This window comes from Strigops habroptila, chromosome 19 (genome assembly GCF_004027225.2).
Source record: "Strigops habroptila isolate Jane chromosome 19, bStrHab1.2.pri, whole genome shotgun sequence".
NCBI classification, from domain to species: Eukaryota; Metazoa; Chordata; class Aves; order Psittaciformes; family Psittacidae; genus Strigops; species Strigops habroptila.
The window spans coordinates 4,136,120-4,156,990 of NC_044295.2; the positions used below are offsets into that span (position 1 = coordinate 4,136,120).

The following is a 20,871-nucleotide window of genomic DNA, read 5'->3' on the forward strand; positions in this document are numbered from 1 at the left end:
CAAGTTTCATCTGCAAAGATCTGCCCTGAGGCAGCCACAGCTGCATGCGGGAGGCAACTGCTCACAACATCCCGGAATGGAAAAGAAATTGCCAAAGCTCTGAGAAGCCCTGGAGTCGGCACTGACCCCACAGACTTTTAAGGACGCATATTCCTGTTTTAAAATGTGCTCAGGGTTTTCTACACACGCATGTATGATGTATCCTCCTGCAACCCACTGCCATAGCCCACCACCGACCATGGTGCGTACCTGCTGCTACCCATCACTTCTTCATTCCCTGGTCATTTCCTACTTCCTTTATATTTACAGATGAGTTTTATATTAATTTTGATTATTCCACTTAGAACTCCACAAACTGTGAGTGAAGCAGATGCACAAACCAGTGCTTTATTTTCTATTCCCAAACTCTGTGGTTCACGCTGGTGGCTCAAAGACTGCAGACCTCATGGTCTAAATCCAAAACAGCCCCTTGGACCATGCCAGGAACCCAGCGCATTTGCAGCAATGGCCTGGGAGAGCCCAGACTGCCTCTTCCAGCCCTTGAATTCACATCTTCGGTAAGCAAAAGGAGGCACGGGTTTATGAAGAACTGCCACTAATCATCTTAATATGCAGAAGTAAGTGACAGCGAGGGCTTTGTGCATCTCCACAGCTGGCAAAGCAAATGCTCCAGGGCTTGGGCTTATTATGCACAGAAGCTTGCACAGCTGGAGACCAAGTGCTTGGGCTGCAGGGGCTTTGGGGAAAGCGGGGACATCTGACCCCTGAGCTAAACCAACTGTCCTTCCTCACTGTCAAAACCCTTGCAATGAAGATGCTGTAGTACAGCAGGAACCCTGCTGACCCATCTCAGCAGCATGGAAATGCTGTTTAAATCTGTTTTGCCTGGCACAAAATCCCAGAGGGCAGCAGGTGGAAAATAAATAAAGAAAAGTCAAAGAAACCATGGAAACGCTCTCAATTTGTGCCCACACCAAACTTCCCCGAGATGGATTTCCAGGGTTAGCAGTGTTGGCCTCCAGCCACCCCGTGCCTGCCCAGAGCCACCCTCGCCCTCTCCAAGTCCCCTCCATAGTGACTTGGCTGCAAGATCCCAAAGGTTATCTGGGCTTTTGTGAGCAATGAGAGGAACAGCCCTGCCTCCAGCCAAAAGCATCGCCATGGTGCTGGCTGCAAGGAGTGAATGTGGATGATTTGTGAGGCAAATCCCTTTGAACTGATGCCTGGAGCATCCCAAACTTTGGGCAGGTCCTGGAGATGCTCCACTACAGATCCCCAAACCCAAACCAGGCAGTAGATGCATCCACACAGCCCTGATGACCTATTCCTTACCAGAAAAAAGCTACCAGAGACACCTGCTATAAAATATGACCTACCCCAAGCTGTGCACAAAGCCAGGCAGTGAGATTCATGCCTGTGTTGGCATGATGACCCCCCCTGTAGTTCTGCATCCAGCTCTGGAGCAACAACACAAGAGGGATGTGGAGCTGCTGGACTAAGTCCAAAGGAGGCCCCGGAGCTACTGCGAGGGCTGGAGCAGCTCTGCTCTGGAGCCAGGCTGAGAGAGCTGGGCTGGGGCAGCCTGGAGAAGAGAAGGCTCCTGAAGGGGAGACCTTAGAGCAGCTCCAGTGCCTAAAGGGGCTCCAGGAAACCTGGAGAGGGGCTTTGGACAAGGGCCTGTAGGGACCGGACAAGGGGAATGGCTTTAACCTGCCAGAGGGGAGATTGAGATGAGCTCTGAGGCAGAAGCTCTTCCCTGTGAGGGTGCTGAGGCGCTGGCACAGGGTGCCCAGAGAAGCTGTGGCTGCCCCATCCCTGGCAGTGTTCAAGGCCAGGTTGGACACAGGGGCTTGGAGCAACCTGCTCTAGTGGAAGGTGTCCCTGCCCGTGGCAGGGGGTTGGAGCTGGATGAGCTTTAAGGTCCCTTCCAACCCAAACCAGTCTGGGATTCTATGATGTCCCAGGGATGTCTCTGCTTTGCAGGCATCTCACTGCCAGCTGGTCCCCAGGGAGACACAGGAGGAAGGTCAGGGCTGGCTGAGGAGTGCTGCTTGCCACAGCATGGATGGCACCGCTGTCACTGTTCCCCCCTTTAGAAACTCAAGAAGGACCCAAATGGCCCCTTCCAGATGAGCCAGCAGCCACAAACACATCCAAGCTAACTTCTCCAGCTTATGTGAAGACCTCGGTTAAAAAATAAATCTGTGCTAATTCAATTTCCCTAAATTCAATTTGGAAATGGAAAGAGATCAGCAGAATTAAGGCAGCTTTTATGAGAAAGAAAAGCAGTGGTATGGAAATTCAATGCTACCGAAACCACCTGTACCTCTGGCTAGTTTGGATTAATGCTACAGACAGGCCTCAGCAATGCCCAGAGGGAGGGGAGCATCCAGCACCTTGGGCGTAGCAGACCTTGGTCCCCATCTCCCACCACACACCATCAGCTTTTCCTTTTCCCAAACCACAACTCCCTGGAGAGGGGCTTCCTCCAGCCACCAACAAACGGTTTTCCCTTGCATCCATCATTTGATGGCAGGGGTTGGTACGTACCACTTCTAACAGCACGAAAAAGCCCTGCAGGGAAGCACAGAATAAATTCCAATCCAAACGGGTTGGGTGTGAAGGAAACAAACTTGAGATCTTCCTCTGCATGACCTAGATCAGAAGTCTTCCTTGTAGCCCATGTTTTTCATCGAGCTAAGTAATAGCAGCCCATAATACTATGTGATAGTCTCCTAAGTGGATTGAAGCCTCAAGCTTTATAGATTTCATGCTTCTTCTTAGTGCAGTTTTATAGCGCATTTCTCATCCCCTTTCTTTTTATTCATCGTGTTACTTGGTTAATTGGTATGAAATGTTCATCTTTACCCAACAATTCCTGAAGCACTAACACAGAACTCCCTGACTGTATTTCTTATTTACAGCCCTGTAGCCTGAGTGACTTTCAATTTACTGAGATGCTGTATTAGGTCACTATGTAATACCACGGACCACTCCAGAAAGATTAACCCGAAGTGGATTCCCTTTCCAATCAAATAGCTGCCACTATAAATTAGTTTCTTTTCCCTATTTGATGGCATTCCTGCCACTTTCCTTATCAAGTGCAATAAAACAAACCCCCTCCACAGCCCTGCCACTTGCTGGTGCCTCATCCTGTGAGACAAAGATGTGTAACCACGGAATTTGGGAGACTTCGAGCCATATGTATGACTGGCTGCAGCTCCCACCTACGCTGCTCCGAGTCTGTGGTTTGCTGTTTCCCCTTCGGTTCCTGGAAGGAGTTTTCCCTGCTATCAGTTTTCTCCATTTTCAATTTAACTTCCTGCAGGATTGCTATTTTTGCAATGTTTGCAAACATAGGGATGTTTGCATCATGATTCCCACCTGGAACATTTAAGGCTTTCTTTAAAGCCCAAAGGTGATGTGAAGACCTCAACCACAACCTATTTCCTCAACTCTGTTCATGTGTAGTGCGCTCACAGCTAAAGTACAACGCTAGAAAATATAAATCCTAGCAGCGCAAAACTCAAAAGACAGATTTCCGTCTCTTTTTCTTTGTACCATCATATTTTTCCCATGATTTTGACAGTCCTGACACAATATTTTTGCACCCCCAAAGATGGCAAAGCTGCCTGATGCCGTGACATCTAGACACAGTCAAAATACCCTTTTCTTTGCACTTGAAAATAAAGACTGAAGCAGCCTGTGTACACTCGCTATTCCAAAATTAGACTGCACATAAATTTAACATGTTCAAATTGCTTGCATATGCAGACAGTCAAGCTAGAGGTATATTTTTCTGTTACAAGTAACTTGTTAGAGAAGATATTTCATCTTCCCAAGATATTAATGGATACTCAGAAAAGGCCTTTTCAAAATGACAATGCACTTCATTTTGTTTGCTGAGCTAGTAACAGCTAAATCACTTTTCAGATTACAAAGCATATGCCTATGTGACATGGTGGCAGCAGTTCCTGAGCAGCCCTATCCCAAGCTACAAACAAATATTTTCCTCCTTAGCTTCTTATTTGAATTGCAAAGGACAGTTTTATAAAGAAAGACCAGATCCTGAGGCAGCAAATGAGGAGGTTTTGAGTCCACGCTCCAACTATTTTCCTGCAGGGCTCTGAAGGAGAACGCGGTTTTGTGGTATCTCCAAATCTGGAGCAAAAAGCAAAGCAGTCATGGGACTAAGCACAGAGTAAGATGCCACTGTTTGGGCCCGGCAATGATAAAAGTCAGCCCTGCATCCAACAGAACCACAACTGCTCTGAGGGTCTGAGCATCCTGGGGTGCAGAAGGAAAGGTCCCAATGAGATGTTGTGGCCATGGCTGGGATGGAGAGGCAGTAAACTACAACCTGGAGGGTTCTTTGGGTGGCTGTTTTCTATGGGACAGACCCTTGCAGGAAGCATGAGCCAAGGCCACCACGATGGCCCAAAGAAATGTGTATTTTTCCATGTGAAGACTTCCCTCTGGTGATGGAGACTTCCCTCTGGTGATGGAGGTTGGTCCACCTTCAGCATTTGTGAAGCCCTAAGGGGGTACAAACACCATGTCTGAGACAGCAGTTCAGTGAGGGCAGCTCCAGATAGTTCTGGGAAAACTTAGACTAACACGGGACAAACAGCTGGGAAAAGAAATGGTTTGAGCATCCATGTCCGAGGGATGCTGCAGAAGTTGGAAACTGAAGAAGAGAAGGTCAAATAACTCAACCACACAAAAATCATTGCCTAAGAGGCCACTAGAAGAACAGTTGCTGGGTACAGCAACTGGGAAAAAGGAGCAGCAACACTGGTCTGTAGAAATATCTAGAGTTAAAGAGCGGATGGAATAGTTCAGGTTATAATGGAGATACTAACTCATTGGGAAGAAACAACTCAACTCCTTCCATCCTGGAGGCATCCCCATGGCTGGACCTCCCCATGCCCCATGTGGCTTGGTATCGCACTGTGAAGATCTCACTCCATGCCCGCCCCATCCCTCTCCATAGCCAGGGATGAAGTTTACTATCAAGAGCTGTGTGTCCTTGATAAAGCTTTTCACTGGAGAGCCAAAACTGTGCAGTCCCAGTGGAAGCAGCTGAGGAGATTTAATTCCAAACACATTTACATTCTTATGCAAATATTTGGAAATAATCAACTCCCTCACTTACCTACTAAGCTGAGTTAAGTGTTTCCATGGGAACAGCAACTATTAACCACTATAGTTAATGTTTTCATTCTGGTAGTGTCCAGACAGCCCAATGAAGATTGAAGACAGCTTGTACAAGGCGCTGTAAGAATGTGGAGGATGAAAGAGTCCCTTGTTGAAAGGCTAAGATTAATGTTTTATGAGCTTCACAGTCAAGTACCAGTTCTACCTAGACCTGTAAGAACATGGCAAAGTTTGCTTGCAACGAGTCCAGGAGCTTCTCCTACACGATTTAACCAAATCAAGAGACTTATTTATATAGTTCCATCTTGAATCCTACAGCATTTCACAGTAGACAGAGACCTTAACAACTAGCCCCATAATATCAACCCACTTCTAGAGGCGTGAGAATCCCTCTCTATTCCTCAATCTTTAGCTGAGTACAAATTTAACTTAAATACGTGTGAGATTAGCAGTGGTGAGGCCATAGTGGGGCAAGACATCATCAGAGGCATCTTGAAAATCAAAGGGGTACAATTCTCCCTTCCACATGGGGTCAAAAATCAAGTTGGAGCTTAAAAGACCCTAAAAGCCATGAGATTTTGGATAAATGAATGCACTTGGGGTTGTTTCCTCCTCCCTCAGGTTTCATGTCCTCAGACATGGCCAGGTTTCAAGCACTTCTGCCACATGCAGGGCTTGAAAGTTGTCTGATGAACGTGACCAGAGCAGTAGCTGCCATCCCACCTAACCTCTGGGTGACAGTGATGCTCACAGATGCAGAGGTACCAGACTGGAAACCTCTTCCCCATTGCCACAGGCTCTTCTGCCAGATGGCAAGAACAAGACCTGGTTGATCCTTCTCCCTCACCTTTTAACCTCCCACTTTAGTTCTCCATTTGCTTCTTTATTTACTTTTTCTTTTTTGCCTCCTGTATAATGAGAAGCTGGTTCACTCAGCTGAGACCATCCCAGAACGGCAGCGATAGAAAAGCGCAGCTCTAAAGGCAGCACTTTCCTGGATGGGTTCCTCCTAAAGATTCACCGAATCATCAAAGAATGGTTTCGGCTGAAGAGACTTTAAAGCTCATCCAGCTCCAACCCCTGCCACAGGCAGGGACACCTTCCACTAGAGCAGGTTGCTCCAAGCCCCTGTGTCCAACCTGGCCTTGAACACTGCCAGGGATGGGGCAGCCACAGCTTCTCTGGGCACCCTGTGCCAGCGCCTCAGCACCCTCATAGTGAAGAATTCCACAAAAGAGAGCTCCAAAAAGCAAGCCTAAAGTGAGAACAGTGTGACACAAGGTCTGTGTCTCCATGGGGAACCTCAGGGGGGTCCAAAACCCAACAAGGTTGAACACAGAGAGCTCGTGGTGTGGCTGCCCAAACCTGCTACATCCCCAAGCCATCAATGTGGTGGTTTTCCTGCCCCTACGTGCTCCCCCAAGGCAGCCTATAAGCGATAAATCATCAGAGGTAGAAAATGCACTTCATCTTCCCACTCTGTACTGGGAACCTGGTTTGGCTTTAAAAGGACAAGACTTCAAACAAATGCAACGAGTCAGAAACGATTATTCCAAATCACTGTCACCTCCCCCTCACCCGGGCCACATCAGGCTGACTCTGAGTACGAGCTAAACACTGGAAGGCAAAGCCCTTGCTATAAAAGCCTGTGCAATTTTAAATGATTGATGGGACCATGGGAATCTGTTTAAATTGCAAGAATCAACCGCCACACAAATAAGTTCTGAATGAATGCAACCAACTCTCCTCTTCACTGTTGAGAAGTTTGAAAGGTGCTTGAAGAGACTCGTTTGCACACAATGACGGTGCAATGGTGACATAAAACCTTAAGGGGTAATTGCTCCTCTCCCTTGTCTGACACCCCAAAATAAACAAACAACCTCCCACCACAATGTTCTGCCTGCAACTGCCAGAGGAACCGAGCGGCTGGCAAGTTTTCCAACCCTTTTTGGGATGTTTTGTTTCAAATGTCAACATGGCTCCATGAAAACTGCAGCCACGGCTGCAAAACTGATGTGGCTTGCTCTAAATGGGTGGCTTTGGTGGCACATGTCACTCCTCATGCTGTCCCCTGCCCATGCCACCCCCCTTGCAGAGCTCAGCCTCCTACCCACTGTTTTGGCGGCAGGGTTCATTAAAGGAACTGGCACCAGCAGTGCCAACAACTTCCACCATCATCTAGGGTTCAGATGATGGGAGCTGCTGAGCTGCCCTTGCAGGAGGCAGCGTTTCCATGTTCACTCCAAGTGCTGCCATCCCAACCCATGAGACCTGCGAGACAGCCCCAGCCTTTCTGATCGGCACCTTCTGCCCTTCTCTGTGCCAGGACTAGAGAGGGCTGCAGCGCAGCATGCTGGCTCTTCAGAAGATGCTCAACCTAGTTGGGTTCATTAAGGGACAGATGCCATCTATCCCACATGCTCCAAGCGCAATGAGCCAAGTCCTTTGTCCACCCAGGCAGCAACCCACACAAAGACAACAGTCAGAGCAACAAATGTCCCCAAATTTTGAGGAGGAAAACACAAACAGGTCTACCTTGAACGAGGCCTCCAAAGAAACCCTTCCTAAGTAAGAGGGACATGCTGGAGCATCTGAAAGAGACACTACACCTCCTGTCACACAGCCACCCTGGTCCCAGGAGAGGTGATGATGCTCCCAAACTTTGACACCAAGACACCCAAGTCCAGCACTCACTGATGAGCTGAACTATAGAAATGCTGGTCCCAACTGGCAGCTACAGGCACCAAAAAGCAACTGATTTTTGAAGAGACTAAGCTCCTCTTGCTTTCAAGAGCTGTTTTAGACATTGGCTGGGAGGGATGGGATGGGATGGGATGGGATGGGATGGGATGGGATGGGATGGGATGGGATGGGATGGGATGGGATGGGATGGTCTTTCAGCAAAAATCACGAGTACATGCATGTTTGCAGGAGGGAAAAGAAGGTCTTACCTGTTTCTCCCCATATTGGCAAATATTCATCCTGCTGTATGTCTAGCATGATTTCCAGTCCATTGCCTGTCCCACCCTTAACTGTGGTAAGAAGAGGCCGTCCTTCTTCTCCTGAGTTAAACATGTAGCATTTCCCATATTTTGTAAACACCTGCGAGGAGAGAAAAGAGAAATAATATAATATTTTCCATATAATCAACTCCTTTTCCCACCCGAACGAGGGCAGAGGGATGAGAAACAGCCACACACCACAGCTCCGAGGGAAATGTCTGCAGCTAAATCTAACCTGGTTTGATCATTTAGCGTATTGTGTTCTCCTGAGAGAAAATAAAAGATGGAAGAGAGGAAGGGAAAGCTGGTTTAGAGCAGTGAACAAATGTCTTCAGCAGCTCACCAGAGTCATATCATGTTGCGTCTCCAAGAAACACATGTACACGCTGTGTTTCTAAAATATAACGCAATTCATAGAATCATAGAATCCCAGCCTGGCTTAGGTTGAAAGGGACCTTAAGGCTCATCCAGTTCCAACCCCCTGCCACGGGCAGGGACACCTTCCACTAGAGCAGGTTGCTCCAAGCCCCTGTGTCCAACCTGGCCTTGAACACTGCCAGGGATGGGGCAGCCACAGCTTCTCTGGGCACCCTGTGCCAGCGCCTCAGCACCCTCACAGGGAAGAGCTTCTGCCCAAGAGCTCATCTCAATCTCCCCTTTGGCAGGTTAAAGCCATTCCCCTTGTCCGGTCCCTACAGGCCCTTGTCCAAAGTCCCTCTCACTCACTGCTTTCCACCCAAACAGAGCAATGTGAACGATGCCTGTGCTCTCCTGACACAAAAAACCACAATATCCCATTAAGTTCTCACTCTGCCACTACTTGGCAAGTAACAAAGAGTTAAAAGCACTTGGACAAATGAGGAAAGCTTTCCTCCACCACTTTTGCCCCTCTTTAGTCTCATTTTGGCCTGTGTCTTGAAAGAAACTCTGGGCAAAGCCCAGGTAGGGGCTCTGTTGCCACAACCAGCTCTGTAACACAGGGCTGCCACAGGTTTCCAAGTGGGGTGGACATGGGTTTCCAATGGCGGGGACATGGATTTCAAGGGGGGTGACTCTTGGTGGGGCAGCAGAGATGTGACACCTTTGATGGCAGTGGCACTGCTGGTCTTGGTCACAGATGGTCTTGCTCAGCATTCCCCCAGAGTGGAAGAACATATGGAAAACCAAAGATTAAACCACAAGTCCCTCCTATGGCTTGCACTGACAGACCAGGGGACATGTAGATGTGCAGAACTTCCTACTATGCTAAAAGAGGATAAAATGGCTCAGAGCCAGAGAGTCTGGGCTCTGCAATCGGGAAGCAACCAGCAAACATCAGAAATGAATATTCAGAGGGAAGGGATCCCACCATCAACAGCACGCTGGTGCTGGCTGTGCTCCCACCACTAACGCAGTTGCTGAGCTCATATGACCCCACGATGACTCATAAAACTAAACAGAAGCTCGAGTCATCAGCAATTTATTCCCCTCAAATATTGACATATGCCTTATAATTACGGCATGAGGGAAGCAGGTGGGATCAGAGAAGTAGGAAATTGCATTCAAGTTTAAAACCTCCAATGAGAGCAAAAAAGACTGCAAAGAACATGAAACATTTGCAGGGAAAAAAACAAAAAGAAGCCCTTTAAAAGATAATTTATCTTCAAGTGAAAATCTCATTTTAATACTTGACCTATTAAACCACTCAAGCTGGAAAGATAAGCTGCACAACAGCAAGCCTGTGTTAGCAGCCAGTGCCCCGTAGATGGGTTTGCCCAGATAAGCTTTGAAGGCAGAAGTCAACAATTTCTAATTAAGGTAGTTAAAAATACAGCAAGAACAAAACCTGCATTACTGAGAACGATGGGAAAACAAGCAAGTTTATCTCGAGAGCAACCACACAATGTAAATGCTGATTAAGGATTTCAATGCTGCTGTAGCCAGTGCAGGCTTCAGCCAAATACATCCAGGCAATTTTATGGGGCTTTTTATATGGCCCTTTGCAGCTGTGAAAATTGAAGTGTAAAATCTCCAGTTAGGGCACGACTATCCAGCAAACAAGATGTAAAGTGACAGGGCCCAAGGCTGCATGTCTGGAACACAATCCCAGCAAAAGAAAACAAACTGTGACTTGGAAAAGGATGGGATGTTGCTCCATCCCCTCCACTCCATGCTCAGCAAGCGACCATCAAAGTCCATGAAAGGTGCTGGCCATGGCCAAGAGCTCATCTGTCACAACCTCAGCAGATGTTTCTCTTGCACAGCAGTAAATATGAAACCTGTCCAGCCACACACAACCTGGGATGTGTTGACACACGTCTGGAAGAAATACAACTGCTTCCCACTGCTTCCCAGCATCTGCTCCTCAGCAGCAGCAGACCCCAGGGACCATCTGAGACACAGCTTAAATCCAGGTGCTGCTGGCATCAGCTGCATTGCTCCTGAGACTCGTTTCCAAGGAAGCCTGATGATTTTCTGCTGCTCTTCAGAACAGAATTGTTCAGGTTGGAAAAAACCTTTACGATCATCGAGCCCAACTGTTACTCCAGCACTGTCAAGCCCACCACTAAACCATGTCCCTAAGTGCCACATCTATACATCTTTTAAATACCTTCAGAGATGGCGACTCCACCACTGCCCCGGGGCAGCTTGTTCCAGTGCTTGGCAACCCTTTCAGTGGATAATTTTTCCCTAATATCCAACCTAAATGTCCCCTGGTGCAGCTTGAGGCTGTTTCCTCTTGTTCTACCACTTGTTACTTGAGAGAAGAGACTGACTCCACCTCACTACAACCTCCTGTCAGGTAGTTGTAGAGAGCAAGAAGGTCCCCACTGAGCCTCCTTGTCTTCAGGCTAAACAACCCATGCAATTGGCATCAGCCCATTGATGCAACCTGTCCAGATCCCTCTGTAGAACCTCCTCCCCTCCAGCAGATCAACACTCCTGCCCAACTTGGTGTCATCTGCAAACTTCTGAGGGTAGACTCAATCCCCTCATCCAGATCCTTGATAAGGCCACCAGCAAGCACAGATCCCCATTAAAGCTCTTGGAATTTAGCCATCATTTCATCTCAGGCAGTTACTTAATGGCTTTGTACAGCCAAATACCACACCAGAGCCATGACTGTGATATGACAGAGAACATGAATGCTTGTCCGAATGAGGAATCAAGCATCTTTGTTGAATTACCCAGAGGTAGTAAGCAGCATGAAACACTTGGGGTAGGGCTACTTCCAGGCTTAGTGGCTAAGCAAAGAACCAGTGCTCAAGAGGAGACCAACAAGGGGATATATCAGCAAACAGCATGGATGAGGAGACCTACAGAGTGAAAAAGCTCGGGAGGAACTGTTGGAAAGATACAACTTATTGTTTCAAGGGATCTTTTTGGTTTCAGGCTCTTTTGGGCTTCCTGATAACAGGGAAGGATTCAAAGCGTTACCAGATCATCAGGATAAAAGTATAGAGCTGTTCAGAAAGGGCACCATCAGTTTATACTACCTGCCATGATACACCTGAGACAGCAGACATGAGGCAAAGCAGAATGATTTAACCTCAGTTTATTTGTCTTAGGGGAACATAGTGCTCCTTGCTGTTAGTAATGTTTAAACTTGCAATAAAAAAAAGGTCCAGCACAAGCCAGAAACAAAAATACAAACATGAACCTTGAGAATAGACTATAAAATACCAATTTTTTTTCTTTGATAGATCACCTGTTACTTTTGACAGCTCCTCTGAAAATCCCCATTGAAGTACCAGGGTAAACATGCTCAAAGCCTGTGAAATAGTATTTGAGTGACACAATGAACCCTTTTTCAGCACGTAAAGGGAAAAATGCGTATCCTGTGAAATTAAAAAGCAGACCGTGGGTATCTCAAGCAGGCTCCACGTACAGAACAGAAGACACAAGCATCAAGAGCTCTGAGACATCAATGTATATACCCTGCTGTGTGTCAAACCAATAGTCCAAAAAAGACTGATATTCAAAAAGCAAGCAAGCCTGACCAAAGTAATAGAGAAAAAGGTATTTCATGGTTTATAACCAGCATACACAGGACAAGCATGTTTGCTGATGAATTATCCTTTCAATATGGAGCAAAATGATGGTAAAAGCAAGTAATTCGGAGCCCATAAATTACTTTTCTAAATCCAGACAAAGACACAGACAGAGCTCACTGACAACGCAAGACATTAGTTGTCAGATTAAGGTTCCAGCAATTGAAAAGAGAGTAAATTAGCATCCTTCACTACCATTTGCTCTGCAACTGCAGTACACAAAGGTTCAGAGATATATATTCTATCAAGCCACATCCAACAGCATCATGGACAACAGAGCAAAAAGGAAAACAAAGGGGCTTTCCAGACAGGTCCAAGAGAAAGGGAACATGAAGCTGAAAGGGCTGGAGGGAATGGAAATGGGTTTGGGCAGGAACACACATGAAATGATGGGGAAATGATCCTGTTTAGAAAGAAAGACGACCTTATTTCTGAGAGTTTGGCAGAGTGATACATCCCCATCACTACCAGCTCTCCAATGGCACCGGCTGCGCCAGCGGTGGCATCGAGCCATGTCAACATTTCACTCGAGGTGTGAGGAATAGCATGGTCTGGTTGGCTCCATGCAAGCACATCGCGATGGTCCATTTGTTCACACCCCGGCAGGAGGTTGCTGTACATTATTTAAAATGAAATGATGGCTGTGAAGAGCAAATTGCAATGGATGCCTACAATAAACAGGTTTCTGAAGCGTCACATCCCAAGGGGATCTCTTTCAAAGGGAGAACAAGCCTCTGATTACAGCTTGGTAAAGAGGGAACTCATACTAATGGGCAAAAAGGACTCCATCTCCCTTCCAAAATGAAGAAGGAAAGAAGGAATTAAGTCCCTATCCCACACAGAGGGGGCCCAAGCCTAACCAGCCTCTAGGGCATCCTCTTTGTTGGCGGGGATTATGCATCCCAGTCCTACAAAAACACTGGGGGAATACAAAAACCTCACAGACCCATGTATTCAGAAGGTGATTTGGTTGGTCAGCCTCAAGAGACCGTAAGGCAAGGCACAGCTCTTTCAAATATTAACATAAACCAGGAGGGGAAACACATATAGGTGACATATTTCACTATCTTCTCCCCCTCAAAGGAGATTTAGCCATGGATTTCTCTTTAAATCCATGTTTTTGTACTGTTGGAAACCTGGCATAGAAGCATGTCAGACAAGCAAAATATTATCCATCCTTCATGGTGTCAGGTTTAATCTCACAACAGAGAAGAGTAATGGGGATGGAGCTCCGGAAAGCAGAGCAATAGAGGTTGTCAGAGATGTGTTTACAAAGAGAGGGTTTTCCTTTCGGCCTCCAAGATGGAGATATCCCAGTGGGGCTTGTCAAGCAGCTCTGCAAGGCAAGGCAAGGAGATGTTTCCTTGAAATCAGTCCAATGTCTGCCCACACCCCGCTGGGCACCGCTGTCGCATGACTGCATGGGAACAGCAGGGATGTCAGCTCTGCTTTTATACATGTCTGCTGTTTTAAATAAGAAGTCATCCTAGGTACCACCTGAGGCTAAGATAGAACATTAATGCCAGCGCAAGACTTTCTTACTAACTAGCAATGACCAGCATCCCAAATGTAATAGTCTATCACTGTGCCAAGCTGCTGTATAATGCATAACACTCCTAATACATCCATCTCCACCTTCGAAACCACTTTTTGCCACTGGACAAGACCAACTCTCTTTTTAATTTGTTTATTTTATACGATGGCATTAAGCATCGCTCAGTGGATCACAATTCAGCCCCCTGCATTCCACCCTTCAGTTAAACTCGAGCAGCACTAACAGAGAGGCACCACACACTGGCACATTTAATTCACTAAGAGATATTGCCATTTTCTTCTTATTTGTGCAATCAGCCCCTCCCTGTAATGGCACATTGGTGAAAGCATTTGTCAGAATGGTGAGTGCTTATGGAGGGTCCTTAGAGCTGGCATAAATCACCTTCACAGCCCTCACTGCAATTTAGCATGGGTTGAGTGGGTATTTAAAAAGAAATATAGCACTAATATTCTGACAGCAAATGAATAAACTATAATGGTGAAGCTCCAAATATTAGAGAATTATGTTGGTCCATAAACTAAGAAAACTGCTACTCTCTTCTCTGATCCCCATCAAGCCCTGATTACTTCCACATATAACAAACTGATGCAGAACCATGCAGCAGGAGCTCTGTTCTATCAGACCATAATGTATTAATTGCAGGAAACAGCATGCTCCCACAAAGGTTCATCTCCCATGTGAACACAAATTAACCCATTAACATTTCTTGCTTCCCAAGACTTGATTTGTGGAACACCATCCACTGGTCCTTCCATATCCCGACGCAGAACAGCATCCTCTGCTTTTTACGTGTTTGGGAGGCTTGGGGAGGAGAAGGTGAGGGTTTTTGAACAAGAGTTTCTCATGTTATGAAAATCAGCGCCCCAGCACGAGCGTGAGGCCACCTGGCACATATGAATATGCATCACATGCAGGTGAAATAAGGTCAATGGCCCGAGACACGTCAGGCTGGGACTGTGGTATCACCAGACTCGGGTTGAACAAGGTCACACAAGGCAATAACCCAGATGATGCCCTCAGGAAGCAGCAGATGGTGTGGGAAGAGGAGCATGGCGGGTGATGGTGTACTGCGTTGCTCCTTGGTGACCACCAAGGCCGTCCCTCCACCAGCAGCAATGCGTGGACAAGCTCTGTGCATCCCAGCAGCAGGAGCCCTGGAGCCTTTACCAGGTGCCAGCATACGGCTCGAAGGCCAGGATTCACTCTGATAATAATTACAATCTGTCTTCCTAACCTCTCCCCACCGATTCAGTTAATGAATCGTTCTTCATTACCCTGTGCTGAACTCCCTACTGAGCAGCAGCACAGCCCTGTCTCCAGCTCATGAGCAGCTCTGGGACTGGCAATGGCAATACTGCTGCATGGCCCTGCCAAAAACACCTTGAGAGCATTCAACAAGAGCCCACGGATCTCCCCAGCACTCAACCTCGTGAAGATACTTATGCAGGTGCTATGGAGCCTTCTCATAGAGGGTGATAAAACATCTGGACTTGAAATGTCAGTGTCAGATCCAAACCCCTCCAGCTAAGGAAGGGTATCATGTACCAAATGAGTTCTCTGGAAAATGCTGAACAACCATCTTCAGACGACCCATGCACCTTAAGCCATTAAGTAGCACTGCAAAGCCAAAGGAGAGATGGAGAAATGCTCGTGAGCTGGACCATCCTGGTCATTGAGGGCAAGACTGGCTGAAGACTCCTTAGCCATGGCCTTCAGCTCCTCCACAACCCCCCTGAGATACTGAGAATACAGGTTCCTCCCCAGCCAATGCCAGAAGCGTTTTGCTCCTTGCTACAGAATTGTTCTCATGTCTGGAGCTTTTTAGGCCATTCCCTGCCTTTCTGCAGAGCTGCGCAGGAGGGAGGCGTCAGCCTGGTGTAAAAGGACAAACAGATCCAAATACTCCCAATAGGGCAACTTCATCTCATGCATTCTGTGAAGGAAAAGCAGCAACTGCTCCCTCATCCTTACACAGGGGAGAGAAGTACTAAATGTCGTACTGAAAACAGCATTTCTCTGTAGCCAGCGAAGCTTAAAACCCTGGGAGGCTTTTACTGCTTACAGCCCTGAGTGTTACAGCTCCTGCCTGGAGTGAAATATCTGGGGCACAAGAAAAAGCAAAGCCTGTCCCCACCCAGCACAGGGCTTGGGGTAATGCTCGGGACCAGCTCAGCCACCATGGCTGGTGCGAAGGACCACGACCACATGGCCAGGTGATGGTACTATGCCCCCACAGCCAGACCAGCGCAGACACCCTTTCAGCATCCTTTGGCTAAAGGATTAACCTCAGTGAGCCTTTTAATTTAAATTACCGCTCAAGTAGCTGATTCAGCAAGAGATTTTATAGCCACTATTTACTATTTGTACAGCTCCAAGCAACCCCTTGCCGCTCCAGGAAGGTGGTGACACACAGAACCCCACAGTGCAGAGCTGGCGCTTTGAGTTACATGGGGACATGAGGAACTACCTCAGAAACACTCGATCTAAGCCCCAGGACGAGGCACACACAGGGAAACTCCGGCTCTTGCCATAAGCTTGGTGGTTTTGCTGTGCACATCCCTCAGCTGAACAGCAGCAACATGGTATTCAGCACAAGATATGAAGCACTGGCCAGACAGGAACATCTTCTGCATCCCTCCTCCAGGGCTGGGGCAATCTTGTTCCATCACTGATGGTGAATGAAAGCTCAATTAGTCCAAAGGCAAAATTATTTTATCCCTTCACTCTTTATTCAACTCAAAACACGCCCAAGAGATCCTGATACATGTGGAATTTCAGGTTAATTCTCATGACATTTGCCATTGGCTTTGCCCAAGGATGCCCCCAACCCCTGAGATGGGGATCATTTGCTTTGGAAATGCAAGTGTGAAATGCAGCAAGGCAAGAGAAGGAAAGGAAGATCCCTTCATCACAGCAAATACAAGTGTGACAGGACACGAGGGAGCTGGGCAGCTCGTCTACATCCTTTCTTATATCCAACACTCACATATTTTTGGTGGAAACCTCCACCTCTTATGGTCTGGTATAGTCTAAAGTCTATTTACTTGTTGCCAAAGAGGTTAGTCGTCTGCTGGCTCCTTCTTCACAGTTTTACTGCCTGTCACACTCAAGGGGGTCTCAAAGGTCTTCATGGGCAAACACAGTTTCCCAAAGCATCCCAGATTTTGGTGTTTTTTTAAGAAACACAGAGATACAGATATATTCCAACTATGCTACTTGGGGCACATGAGACATAGACCTGACAGCCTGAACTAGAGACAGACTCCAAGCTGTGAGAGAAGCAATAAAATGTGCAATTAAACTTTTGCTTGATCCACACCACCCCTCAGCTCTCTGGAGCATCCTCAAGCCAGGGGTCTGGAACCTGGGGCTGAGTGCACATGAAAACAAAGCCAATGTGGCTTGATTCAGTGCTTTTAGTTGCCTGTAGCTCATAATAACCTCAGAAGATATTCATGACCCAGGCAAGGAAATGAGTTTGTTCAGTGCACACAGCATGGTTTTCAAGTAGAAAAATATCCTTTTAATTAGCTTGCCAAATGTATACATATATATATACACACACAGAGATACATCTGTAACTCCACCAGCACTTGTCAGCCCCTAGAACGTGCTTCCTGTTCCAGCTTCACAAGGCTGAGACAAGGGTTTACCCACACCACAAAGACCCTTTTGGCACCAAGTGCTAAATCCTCAGCCCAATTACCCAGCCCCTGTCCAAACTACACAGTTTGGTAGCCAAGCACCTATAGAGGCGTTTCCTTTTAATATAAAGGCAGAAGCACTTTGCCTCTGGCCAAGGCTATGCTGGGAGGGAAGAGCATTTGTTGGACAAAACCCACCACCCTGCTGTGAATCCATGGCCAGAGGCAGGAATCCCAATAATGCAAAATTTTGAGAAGCTGCACTCCAAAAAATAAACATTTTGCTTTTCAAGCACTCCCTGGGATGCTGCTCGACAGCTCCACTTCGCCTTCACTCCCATTCACTGCAGTGGAAGTTCACAGTGCAGCAACCAAAGCCGCTCTGAAGAAGGGCAGATGCCACAGCGGTGGGAGCATCCTCTGATCCAAATGTGAATGACCCTAAGAGCACAGCACAAAGGCTTCCAAAAGCACTTCATAAAGTGTCTTTAAACCTGTCCTCTTTCTGCCTTTTATTTTAGCTTCGATGCAAGCAGCACACATCGGTTCCTGCCCTCCTAACTAATCAAAGCACTAGAAAAACTTCCTAAAGGAGAATATACACACTAGGAAAATACCCAGGACCAAAATCCCTGAACCCTCAGCATGTGCACTCCAGTCAGGCCCTGAAATTACAGGTATCATGACTCCTTTAACAACTTTCCCTTGGTCTTATTCTATGGTTCGCTTCACAGGAGTAAGCCTACGGTAATCACGAGCAAAATTCAACTCTAAGGATGTTAAAACCAGCTGCTGAGAAATGTAAAGGCTTTATTTTGTAATTAATTTGACACCAACTACTAAAAGTCTCTGCTCTTTAGCACTGTGCTTGAGGAGCTCACCTAATACAGATTTTCCTTCTCTCCATTTCAAGGAATTGATTTGACGCAATTTCTATTCCTGACAATACCCTGCACATCCAGCACACAAATACATGCAGCTCCATTTGCTTTGCAGCACCAATAAGAAAGCCTGTTTCATAAATTCCTCCAAGTGGACTTTAGAGGCATTCTGACACCAAACCCACCTATAAAAAGGGGATTTTAGGTTAAGCCATGCAATTCCTCTGCAGGAAAACCAAGAGGTGGCACACGGCAGCATCCTGCAGGCAGCGGGGGAAGGAGGCAGCACTCTGCAGGCAGGTGAGGGGCTGGGAGCTCAAGGAGCTGCCTTGTGTAGCTGTTGCTGAGAGTCAGGATGCTGCAGGGATTGTGGTGGCCGGATGCTGAGGACACAAAGCTGCCAGAGCAAGGGACCTGCCTGTGGCAGGATGCAAATAGGGAGCGATGCGCGGCTGCAGTAGAAAATCCTTTTGTAGCCAAAACTGGGCTGTGTTTGAAACAAGGGTGTTGCGCTTGGAAGTAAAGAGGCATTTCACGACCTAAATGCCAGGCTGATTGACTAAACTACATCGATGGAGAAGCTTTTCAATGGGATCAACTCTTAAAATGCAACTCCAAGTGAAAATATTTCATGACCATCCTGCCACTGGCAAAGCAAATCCGCAGGTCTCTGGGGTGTGCAGCCTGACCCAAACGCCCAGGAAAAACAAGAAGAGAATAAAAATGGGCATCATCAAAGCAGCTAGACCCAAGAGCCCCAGCCCAAAACCTTCCCCTGGGTGCAAAGGGGAAAGGAGCATTTCTTGCTGGAGATTCTATCGCAAATGACATTTCTATTTTCTTTCCAAAACCGTTCACTGTTGTAACTCCAGATACACAACTTTATCTGCAGAGACTTCTTACATAGAATCATAGAATGATTTGGCTTGGAAATGACCTTAAGATCATCCAGTTCCAACCGCCCTGACATGACGAGGGACATCTCACACCAGACCATGTCGCCCAAGGCTCTGTCCAACCTGGCCTTGAACACTGCCAGGGATGGGGCAGCCACAGCTTCTCTGGGCACCTTGTGCCAGCGCCTCAGCACCCTCACAGGGAAGAACTTCTTCCTCATATCTAACCTGAACTTTCCCTCTTTCAGTTTGAACCCATCACCCCTTGTTCTATCACTCCAGTCCCTGATGAAGAGTCCCTATCCAGCATCCCTGTAGCCCACTTCAGATATTGGAAGGCTTCCCATGGAAGTTTTAGCCTCACCAAGAAAGTCTGTGGCAGTTTCATCAGGGCTCTGCATTTTTAATACAGTCAGTTTTCCTTTTTTCCCCTTGAATTTGCTGCCCTGAATTTGCTGCCCTGAATTTGCTGCCCTGAGCATTCCCTTGGCCGTGGGTGAGCAGACACTGTCTCACCGCCTCCATCCTTTGCAATGAAATAAGAAATACAGAAGAATTTCTGGAAGCTCTCTGCACTTTCATGTCTCCCTGGTGACTTCTTAAAAGCACTGCCAGATCCTGGAAAGCCTCATCTGCTCTGTCGAGGGCTCTTGCAGCTACTTGTTCCCAACCAAGTCATTTATTCCAAGTCAGCCTTGTAGATATTACTTGTCTGAACCAACCTAGACTGAGCTGGCGCATCTTGGATCACAGCAGCTTTCACAGCTGACCTGTCTGAGATGGCAAATCAATATAGAAAGTAGTAAATTGAGTCAGTGGAGGAAAAAAATTGCTAACAGGGAAAAGCAGGGAGGGGTTTGTGGTGTGGAGATGGTCCTGCTTCATGGAAAAGGCTTTCCTACTTCAGCTTTAGGTGCCAGAAGGGGAAACAGTGGCTCATCCTGGAAGACCATTTTGTGCTGTTTTCCCTGTGATCACTTGCTCTGCTTCTGCTTTCAGCCTTACTGAGTGAGGGAAATCCCTCTCTCCACACTTAGATCCACACCACTAAGAAATAAAGGCTCAAACTGACCCTGCTATGAGACTGATGCTCCTACATGAGGTGGCTGCAAACTCCTTCAGCAGGGACTATCCCTGTACACCTCCTGCTCCAGCACTGTGCTCCAAGGCTGGGCTTGGAGCCATAGTTTCACAAAGCAACATAATCAAGTTCTGTAGCCCCAGTCCTGGCCACCACAGTGTTGTCCATCATGGACAAACCCCATTTCCCAGCCCTTTGGGTTTCAATGAGAGGGAACATACCAAGCATCCTCCGTGCTGTGTCATACAGCCTGGCATCACAGAATCAACCAGGTTGGAAAAGACCTTTAAGATCGTCAAGCCCAACCTTTACCCCAGGACCGCCAAGGCCACCACTAAACCATGCCACTAAGGGCCCCTATCGCAAACAGCCAAGCACCTTGGGGGAACACACTTGCTCCCCACTCCCCTTGGTTTTCCTGGATCTCAGCACCTCAGTGCATCTTGACTAGCCTGTCTTACATCCTCTGAGAACGGGCTTAGCTCCTACACCAGTTAGGTGCCTCTAGGAGATAAGCTGCTCCATATACATTATAGGTGTACAAATACACACCTCAAACACAACACAGTTATGGGATCAAGGTGGTCTAAAATAACACTGAAGAGGGAAAGGACCAGCTCCGGG

The 20,871-nt window shown here is 47.2% G+C and overlaps 1 protein-coding gene across 3 annotated transcripts in view; it reads right to left on the bottom strand.

Annotated features, from left to right (window-relative positions):
- LOC115617883 (acid-sensing ion channel 2) overlaps nt 1–20,871 on the bottom strand; it is a 477,643-nt gene that overhangs the window by 43,941 nt on the left and 412,831 nt on the right. For all 3 annotated transcript variants that reach the window (XR_003994691.1, XR_003994692.1, XM_030508893.2), the window contains exon 2: nt 8,109–8,259. Coding sequence is in view for 1 of the 3 variants with exons in the window: in XM_030508893.2 (XP_030364753.1) it covers nt 8,109–8,259 (151 nt within the window). In the remaining 2 variants the exon portion in view is untranslated. The remainder of the gene's footprint in view (nt 1–8,108; nt 8,260–20,871) is intronic.